At 56.4% G+C, this 9,484-nt stretch overlaps 1 protein-coding gene across 2 annotated transcripts; it reads right to left on the bottom strand.

Moving 5' to 3' along the window:
* Positions 1 to 235: 235 nt before the first annotated feature.
* On the bottom strand, positions 236 to 7,817 carry LOC140000683 (uncharacterized). 2 transcript variants are annotated; one of them, XM_072031233.1, is made up of 5 exons: positions 7,596 to 7,817; positions 3,607 to 3,735; positions 862 to 3,444; positions 627 to 696; positions 236 to 446 (listed from the first exon to the last, which is right to left on the bottom strand). In XM_072031233.1, the coding sequence occupies exons 1-5, from the start codon at positions 7,611 to 7,613 to the stop codon at positions 256 to 258; spliced, it is 2,991 nt and encodes a 996-aa protein (XP_071887334.1). In that variant the 5' UTR covers positions 7,614 to 7,817; the 3' UTR covers positions 236 to 255. The 2 variants fall into 2 exon arrangements, with proteins under 2 accessions (XP_071887334.1, XP_071887333.1); XM_072031232.1 differs by lacking the exon at positions 7,596 to 7,817 and adding an exon at positions 4,031 to 5,327.
* Positions 7,818 to 9,484: the final 1,667 nt, after the last annotated feature.

Here is a 9,484-nt window from a genome sequence, read left to right as displayed (position 1 = left end):
CGGCCCATGGAGAGCCCCCACAGGAGCAGGCCCTGGGCTGAAGCTGCAGCCCATAGAGAGGAGCCCACGCAAGAGTACTGCATGGTAGTACTGCTGCACAAACCTGTGCACCCTCTAGGCACTAGCAGCATGGAGATGGGGACACCCTGCCCCAGGGTCTGACCGCAGCAGCTGCACACGCAGCCCACAGACACCCATGCACGCAGAACAGAACAGAAGAGACAGCCCTCATCTATGAAATAGTCCTGAACAATTTTATTCAGAAGCCCCGTCCTCGGGACCGAAGCTGCCATCTGTGGGGAGCTCCCTGGTACTGTCAGCCTCACGTTGCTCTAGGTCTTCTGTGATGCAGCTGAAGCAGTAACTCCTGCGGAGAGCCCGAAGTGCTCTCCTGAAGAGGGGGGGCAATTGCGAGCGAGCCACAGCGTGCGGGAGGGCAGCGGTGCCTGTGGGGGTCAGAGAGCTGTACGTGAGGGGCTGGGATGGAACTGGGCATGGTCCTGCCTGCCCCCGCCACCAAGGCTTTCCCTTGGGGAGGGGACAGTTGGACATGGAGGGACCCTGTGCGTGGAGTGCTGCCAGCCTCCGTGCCGTGGGCTGGGATGGCTCCATACTTTAGGACATACCTGGCCCTTCCTCTGGCACCGATTGGAAGTGTGAGGAACACTGTGCACTGCTTCTATGCTCGGAGGAAACCTGCATGGGGAGAGAAAACCACAGCCCTGTGGGCCACTGTTTGGCCATGCTCCGGGCCCCGATGCCCCCGATGCCAGATGGATAAGGGATGAGGGGCCTCGAGGCCCACCGACAGGGGTCTGTGGCTTCCATGACTGTGGGACGAGGAAGGTATACCTTGCTTACCTCTTGCAGAAGGCCCCCAGCCAGGGGAGAAGGTGCTGCTTCTTCTTCCTCACATGCTGATGGGGTGAGAGGTGCTGTCCTGGCCTCCAACACAGGGTGCGCAGCCAGGGGAGAGGCTGAAGCTTTTCCCTCTTTGGGCATGCAGGCAGGGGGGAGCTCCTCGGGCCCAGGAACTGCGGCCATAGGAGCAGCTGAAGGCCTGGCATCTGCCTCACCAGATGGGGCAGGAGACGTGCCGGGCAGGACGTCGTCTGCTTCTGCCACAGCTTCTATCCTGGGGCTCTCTTCCCACTCTTCCTGAATGTCCTGCAGAATGGTCTTACTCGTTGTGGAGCAAAAGTAGGGAAGGCGCTGGCCCGCAGTCCTCACTGCCACCTCCTGCCTGCCCGATGCACTGGCTGCAGTGCTGTCAGCTGTGTCACCGTCGTCTGCTGCCCAGATCCTTCGCAACCTCGGAACCTTCACGCTGCTCGGCCAGGACTCGTTCCACCGGGACAACTGGCAGCCTTCCCTCTCCCCGCTCGGAATGATCTGCATTGCTGGCCGAAAGGAGGAGCACCCATAGATATCCCAGTTGATCTTGACCCGGTCTTTCAATGTCGGCGGTCTTTTCTGGCTGCTTGTGGAAGGGCCGGGCATAGCAGCAGCCAGGGGAGAGGCTGAAGCTTTTCCCTCTTTGGGCATGCAGGCCGGGGGGAGCTCCTCGGGCCCAGGAACTGCGGCCATAGGAGCAGCTGAAGGCCTGGCATCTGCCTCACCAGATGGGGCAGGAGACGTGCTGGGCAGGACGTCGTCTGCTTCTGCCACAGCTTCTATCCTGGGGCTCTCTTCCCACTCTTCCTGAATGTCCTGCAGAATGGTCTTACTCGTTGTGGAGCAAAAGTAGGGAAGGCGCTGGCCCGCAGTCCTCACTGCCACCTCCTGCCTGCCCGATGCACTGGCTGCAGTGCTGTCAGCTGTGTCACCGTCGTCTGCTGCCCAGATCCTTCGCAACCTCGGAACCTTCACGCTGCTCGGCCAGGACTCGTTCCACCGGGACAACTGGCAGCCTTCCCTCTCCCCGCTCGGAATGATCTGCATTGCTGGCCGAAAGGAGGAGCACCCATAGATATCCCAGTTGATCTTGACCCGGTCTTTCAATGTCGGCGGTCTTTTCTGGCTGCTTGTGGAAGGGCCGGGCATAGCAGCAGCCAGGGGAGAGGCTGAAGCTTTTCCCTCTTTGGGCATGCAGGCCGGGGGGAGCTCCTCGGGCCCAGGAACTGCGGCCATAGGAGCAGCTGAAGGCCTGGCATCTGCCTCACCAGATGGGGCAGGAGACGTGCTGGGCAGGACGTCGTCTGCTTCTGCCACAGCTTCTATCCTGGGGCTCTCTTCCCACTCTTCCTGAATGTCCTGCAGAATGGTCTTACTCGTTGTGGAGCAAAAGTAGGGAAGGCGCTGGCCCGCAGTCCTCACTGCCACCTCCTGCCTGCCCGATGCACTGGCTGCAGTGCTGTCAGCTGTGTCACCGTCGTCTGCTGCCCAGATCCTTCGCAACCTCGGAACCTTCACGCTGCTCGGCCAGGACTCGTTCCACCGGGACAACTGGCAGCCTTCCCTCTCCCCGCTCGGAATGATCTGCATTGCTGGCCGAAAGGAGGAGCACCCATAGATATCCCAGTTGATCTTGACCCGGTCTTTCAATGTCGGCGGTCTTTTCTGGCTGCTTGTGGAAGGGCCGGGCATAGCAGCAGCCAGGGGAGAAGGCGATTTAGCATCTCTGGGTGCTGATGCACCCATAGGATTCTTGTCCCCCTCACTGGCAGGACCTGCAACCTGCGCAGAATCTGCTGGCTCAGCATTGGTTGGCCCTGACATGGCAAGAGATGCGCTCTGTGCGGGGCTGACTGCCTCTCTGGCAGAATCTCTGCCAGTGCTGTGGGGTGAGCCAGGCCCCTGCTGGTGGGCTGCGTCTGGGTCCCAGTGAAGGTTCCAGGTGGCTTCCTTCTGCTGCCTCCCTCCTGGCTTGGAGATCCCAGCAGCAGCTCTTGTGTCCTCTCGAGCATGGCCATCTTTTCGTCTCCGTGTTGCTGGCATCTTTTCAGTCTTGGTGGACGGCACCTGGGCTGTCCTTGCGGGTGTTGCCACACTGCTGGGAGGGGCGTAGTGCCTTTGTACCCTCAGCTGCACCCTGGGTCTTTGGCTCCTGGCTGCAGCATGGCTTGGGGTTGGCCTGTTGTCTTGCTGGGGTCTGGCCTGCAGAGGCGCCAGAATGGATGCGGGGGCTTGCAGGGCTGTCCCCCGGCTCTCGGCAGTTGCTGCCATTTGCTCTTTTCTCACGTGTCCTTGAGGACGTGGGACGACCTCGGGGAGTCTGACAGCCTTGGTGCTTGTGATGCAGTCTCTGCATGGCACAGAAGAGGTGGAGCCTGCTACTGACAGACTGGGCAGCCGGGGGATAGTTGAAGCTCCCACTGAATGCCGATGTGTAGTTCTCAGTGTCGCTGCCTGCCTTGGCAGAGGCGGCAAGGCTGGTAGAGGATCTCTCCGTTCACCGGTGGCACTGCTGCCGGGCAGTGCCTGCCTCAGCTTCAGGCTGTCTGTCTGCAAGGGAAGCCAAGGAGAAAGGTGATGTTACCGTAGTCCTTTCCCACCTGCCCACCTCCAGCACCTGCCCACCTGCCCCCTCCAGCACGTGCCGCCTCCTTGTCAGCAGCTCCCAGGGCTTGGGAAGGCATCTGGCCCCATCTCACTTGGGCTCCCTACCTGTGTGCTCTTCTTCCTAGAGGCCTGTGACTTCTGTGGGCAGTGGAGCTGTGGCAGCCTCACCCCGTGGATGGACAAGGATGGAGTCTGGCTGCACAGCGGTCCTGCCTGTGGCGGTTTGGGTTGCACCTGTGGGGAGAAGGAGGTGTGGGATGGTGGTGGCTGCGCTGCCACCAGCATCCCTTGTGGTGCCTGGACACCCAGCCCCACCTCAGTGCCACATCCTTCGGACAGAGTGCTGCCCGACCCACGCGAGTCACAGCCATCCCAGGCCTCAGCTCTGCCCCAGAGAAACCCCTGGGGCACGAGAACCTGGGCCTGCACCGCAGACACTCAGGGCCAGGCCTCGCGCCCCGGTACCATGCTCCGCCACCTGGCACTCTCTCTCCTGTGTCTGCCCTCTCCCTCCCTCCCTGTCCCGCACCTGGTGGTGCTTCTTCATGCTCGGCAGCCCTTTGTTGGGCTGGGAGCAGGCCTTCGCCTCTTGCTCCTTCGGCATCCCTTTGTCCTCTCACAGAGACAAAGAAACAGGCACCCAGGGCAGCTGCTGCCTCCTGACGGCGCTGCACTCCTGGGAGTGAGCACCACGGGGGCTCGGGCCATATAAGTCACACCGTCACCATGGGGACGCTTGCCGTGTCACAATGGTCTTGTGGCCTGACGCCGCCCCACGTCACAAAGCCTGAGTGCTTGCTGTGGAGCCTCCTTGTTCCCGGCAGCCTCCCGTCAAGACACCAGCTCACAGCAAGGTGGGGGTCAGGAGACACCTCTGGGCTGCTCTAGTCCAGGCCCGCTCTGTCATCGTGGCAGCCCTCTGCCGGACATTTCTCCAGAGGCGCTGTCATCATCCCGCACAGGCTCACTCTTGCCTGCACTGGGGCTGTTGGAAGTGCCTGGAACTACACTGTGCCTGGCACGGGGCAGCCCTTCTTGTGTTAGATCTTTTCCTTTGTCCGGCATTTGGTAAGGCCTGCCATCCAATATCTCCAAAGGGGCTTAGTTTGACCAAGTTTGCTCCTGGGGGATGGATGGAGCCCGTGGTAGGGAGCCGTGTGCGAGCAGTGCTTGAGGAGCTGCTGCCTTTGGCAGCCCCTGCAGGCTCAGTTCGGGAGTCCCGTGTGAGGGATGAAGTTCTGTGTTTTTTGTTTTGTTTTGTTTTTGTGAAGAAAGCGGGTGTTGAAGAAGGAAATGCAGAGTTGCCTTTGTTTGTCACTCGATGGTCTTGAGGTCTCTTCCAACGTAGACATTCTGTGATTCTGTGAAGTCACAAACGCCAAGGCGTCACACTGGCTGGCTCTGCAGCACAGATGCCAGGAGTGCCGCTTGGCATGGCGGCGGCGGCGCGGTGCCCCAGCCCCAGGCCCGTCCCAGCCCCAGCGCACGTCGCCCTCCGCTCCCCCATGGAGCCCCCCGCTGCCTCAGCAGCCCCGCGGCGGACGCCCCATGGCGGAGCCGCCCCCGAGGAGAAGGAGCCCGCAGCCCTCTGCCCGCACCGCACCGCACCAAGCGCCGTGCAACGGCTGCCACCGCTGCGGGGGCTCCTGGTGTGAGCGGCAAGCGGTGGCAAGGGGGGGCTGCGCTTCCTGCGTCGAGCTGCTGGACACCGGCTTGCCTGGGCAATTGCCCATGTTGCTGAGGAGGCAACAGAGCCAAAGCCCTTGGGGCTGAAGATCCAGCACGGCTGGGGAGGAGGCTTTGGCATTTCTGCACAATGCTGCTCAATCCTGCTTGGGAGCCCAGCCTCAGGTGCGGAATGAAGCCAAGCAAGCTCGAGGGAAACTGTGTGCTGGTAACTGGTCAGTTCTTGCTTTCTTTTTCATTCCTCACGCCTAAGAAAACCTAACTCTTTCAAGCACTTGTTGGATGGACTTGATTCTGGGTGTGCTCCTTAAGCTTGTTTGGCAGCTGTTGAACCCCGCTACACTTGCAGGAGACCTATGCTCGAGTTGATGCTTGCTGTGATCAAGCGCTGTTCTTTTGCTCTTCTTTGCTTTGGGGATGGCGGGTGAGGTTGCAAAGAGTTTTCAGGAGGATTCCTCTTTTCCTTTGCAGAATGCCAGACTGCGTATTAGAGCTGATCTTCATCTCTGCTCGGAAAAGCTTCACGGGCCAAAAGAGAATGGAGATGAGGAAGGCAATGGAGAATGATGAGGACTATTTGCAGTCAGCACCCGTAAGCTTTGTGAAAGAATCAGGTGCATTTCTGTAGTGGTAGAAAGCGTAGCTGGAAAGACTTCCTAAGGACGTTGTTGCCTTCAGGGGGCAGTGGCGACCTGGTTCAGGAACGGCACGGCGGCCAACCCCAGGCCGCTCGGTCCATCGGCTCACAGACACCAATGTGGTGGATGGCAAATGGCGTTTATTGTCGAGTCCCATGGGGTTATATAGCCGAGGCCCATAGCGTCACTTCCGCTTGCTTACAGCACAGGCCACACGCTACTGTCCATCAAGGGAGGGGCTCCACCTTTCCGTACATCGCGACATCTTCCGGCCGCCAGACCCTAACTACCCACATTTCCCCCCCTCCCTATGCACAACCAAATTAGCTAAAATATAACAATCTTAAGACGTAGACATCATAACTTAACTAAAAAACATAAGGCACAATAACCAGGAGAAAACTAAGAGGTAACCGGTAACCCTGAGTAAATACACTCTTAAAGTAGTTGTTGGTGTTCTACCAACATAATGTTAACTTTCTCTAACCAACTTTTAACAAACAACACAAGCATATTTCGTATACAAGGTCCAAAGATAAGATCACACAAACGCATTGCAGCCCCCCACCCACGGAGGCCGCTTCGCTGGTGTCTGGATTCTGCCAGTGTGGAACTCTCAGGCTTAGACAGGACGCTTGCTGACTTATTGTCTTCTCATGTCGCCGGGGTATACAGATTACGGGGGTGCCCGATGATCCGTTCCTGTGAACAGAAACTCAGTTTTCATTAGTTTTGTTCTGAAATTGGGGCGTCGGCTGTTTGGAGCTTCTCTGGCCGCACGAGTTGCCATACCTTCGTGGGCGCTCAGGCCCTGGACTTGCGCCTGGGGGGTGATCACTGTTGGGTCCGTACCCATTCGCCGCTGCAGGCTAGAGCCATACAGTGTGTGATCCGTCCCAGTTACTTGGGCCAGCTGTCTCATACAGTTGTCCCCCCATTCTCGTTTAAAAATGATCATCCCACCCCCGTCAAAGATCAGTCTACAAGTTTGTTTGATATCAAACGGGAGCATGTCGTCTCCCCTGAAAACACCATCTCTGAGGGTGGAGACCATTGCAGAATGAAGCCCTTTATGCACAATGGCTTTAACAATCGCTTGTACATCCTTAGGGTTTGTTGGTGAGTGAACCCTCTGCCCCCCGTCTGTCACCCAGACCGGGAACGCTAGCACGGCCGATAGCACCCAGATGGCGCACGCAATCTTAATTTTCCTCCAATCCATGAGAGGAATTTCTCCGCCTCGCGGTGCAGCTTTATTTCGGATGGGGATATTTTTGCTATCTGTCCCCATTTCCTCCTCCGAATGTGAATCGGTATCTGACCCGGAGTCAGAGCTTGACTGACTGCTCACCTCCGAGTTCCGGTCCCCTCCCATCGAGGTCCGGCCCCGCCCCCCACCCCTGCGGGGGGGCCGCTCCCTGCCTCGTGGCTCGCCCCGCCGCCTGCTCAGCGAGGCGTTTGCGCCACAGGAGCGTGTTTTCGGATGGCCGTTCCGATCGGCTCTCTGCCCCTCTCTCACGCTTCTACCTCCTCCCCGGTCGTCCCCGCAACCGTTCTCTTTTTCGCATTTCCACGTGTTAGTAAAACCTAACGCTTCATCCCCGTTCCCGCCGGAGGCTTCTTCACCCGACTCTTCGTTTTCTAGTTCAGCACCGTACTGGGGCGCACATGGCCGTGGTCTCTCCCAGATTTCCTCAGGCTCTGGTTCCCCACCGGCACCCTGGCTTCCTCAGCCGAGCCACCCCACAGCTTCCACAACTTGGATACGACCTTCACAAGGGTTTCCATCTTCCTTGTTGGTCCGGGAGCTTCCTCCCCGCCGGGCTGGTCCCGCCGCTCCGGCCGCCGTTCACCCGAATCAGGAGTTTTCCCGGGTTTCGGCACCACTTGTTGCCTTCAGGGGGCAGTGGCGACCTGGTTCAGGAACGGCACGGCGGCCAACCCCAGGCCGCTCGGTCCATCGGCTCCCAGACACCAATGTGGTGGATGGCAAATGGCGTTTACTGTCGGGTCCCATGGGGTTATATAGCCGAGGCCCATAGCGTCACTTCCGCTTGCTTACAGCACAGGCCACACGCTACTGTCCATCAAGGGAGGGGCTCAACCTTTCCATACAGCGCCACATCTTCCGGCCGCCAGACCCTAACTACCCACAGGACGTCAAGTCCAATTCCTTGTTCTCAGTTAGAGCAATCCCGTAGTTTAGACTCCTGATAAGGTATTTGTCTGTAGGCAGCTGCCAACTTGTCCAGCTAATCCAATTCAGCCTGGAAAACAAGCAAGCAAGCAAGCAAGCAAAAAGCACAGAAACCTGCAGTTTATGGAGTGCAACTGTCTCCTTTCCAATCGCATGGGTTTCACCAAGTTTGGGGTGACTCCAGGGCTGGCTTGCCAGGGAGACTTTCTTGAATTGCTGGCAGATCAGCCAGAAGGGCAATACAAGGCCCTGGCTAAACACAATCTGTAGGCTGCTTCTAGATCAACAGTTTCCTTGGTTACTCCACAACCTCCACAATCTCCACTTGCTTCGAAGCTCTGAAGATTGCAAGTCCACTTTGTGTTTTTCAGCCCCTCTGTGTCAAACGGTAAGAGTTTTCCCTGGCTGTTAAAACAGAAAGGACAACAGCCCCTCCTCTGGGTCTTCAGAAGGCTCCTAAGATCCCCCAGACTGGCTAAGTAGCGACGCTCTAGTATAGCTGCATCTAGATGCAGTAGAGCTAGATGGTGGGAGAGATGGTATGCTAGATGGTGCTCTAGCATGGACGTGACACGCTTTGACAGCATCTTTTCTCTGACAGCAACTTCTGCCTTGGCTCTTCCCATCAAGCCAGAGCAGTTTCTTGGCCTGCGCAACCTGCAGACTGACCTCTCGTGTGTATCCGTGCTGGACTGAGGGTAATGTTTGGAACACACACTGATGCTGTATTCACTAGAACTTTGAGAAGAGAGAGCAAGAAGCTAACCTGCAGACGAGTTTCTTAGGTTTCTGTAGAGAGAGGGAGATATACATGCATACATATTTACTTCTGTCTTTACTTCTTTCAAGATAGCTTTTGTTCTCCAAAATGAATCCTCTGACTGTTACTAATGTATGGGACACACCTTGACACTCTAATGGCATAGAAATACTTTTCAGCTCATCCTTGCTATTGTTTCTGGATTGAAAAAATAATTGTGAATATGATTACCTGCTTGGAATCTTTTTTTTTTTTTAATATATACCTATTCTATTATGAAATCCTATAGGAAGGAGTGAACTCAAGAGGAAAAAAAAAAAAAGAAAACAATTTTAATTCCACTTCTAAATTAGATATCTAATCCTGATAGATTCACTCCCTTCCAAACAGAGCTCAACAAATGAAACAGTAAAAAATGCACATAATATTTCTTCTATGCCAAGATTTCATGGCACAATAGTTCTTTGCCTAACCCTGCAATAGCCCCATAGGCATTGCAATTGCTTACTTGTTCTTCTTCTTTGCTTGTGTTTAGTGTTTGCTTTTCTAATGTTACAACATTGGATTGATTTCCCTCCTTAGGTATCAAGAGAAGAAGGCATTTGCTTCAGAGGACAGTACTTTGATGCTTTCCAGGGCTAATGGCCAAAGTTCTCCAAGCACTTTTTTTTTTTTTCTTTTTTTTTTTTTTCCCCATCAGTG

This window comes from Anas platyrhynchos, chromosome Z (assembly GCF_047663525.1).
Source record: "Anas platyrhynchos isolate ZD024472 breed Pekin duck chromosome Z, IASCAAS_PekinDuck_T2T, whole genome shotgun sequence".
NCBI classification, from domain to species: Eukaryota; Metazoa; Chordata; class Aves; order Anseriformes; family Anatidae; genus Anas; species Anas platyrhynchos.
Note: the sequence above shows the minus strand (reverse complement) of the source record. Positions and strands in the feature narration are given on the sequence as shown.

Bases quoted from the DNA above. Each gene is read 5' to 3' on its own strand.
- LOC140000683 (XM_072031232.1), bottom strand. From the start codon at position 4,105: ATGCCGAAGGAGCAAGAGGCGAAGGCCTGCTCCCAGCCCAACAAAGGG. The intron at 3,445-3,606 runs GTAGGGAGCCCA...CTTCCCTTGCAG, and splicing joins CTAGGAAGAAGAGCACACAG to ACAGACAGCCTGAAGCTGAG. The intron at 447-626 runs GTATGTCCTAAA...TGACCCCCACAG, and splicing joins GGTGCCAGAGGAAGGGCCAG to GCACCGCTGCCCTCCCGCAC.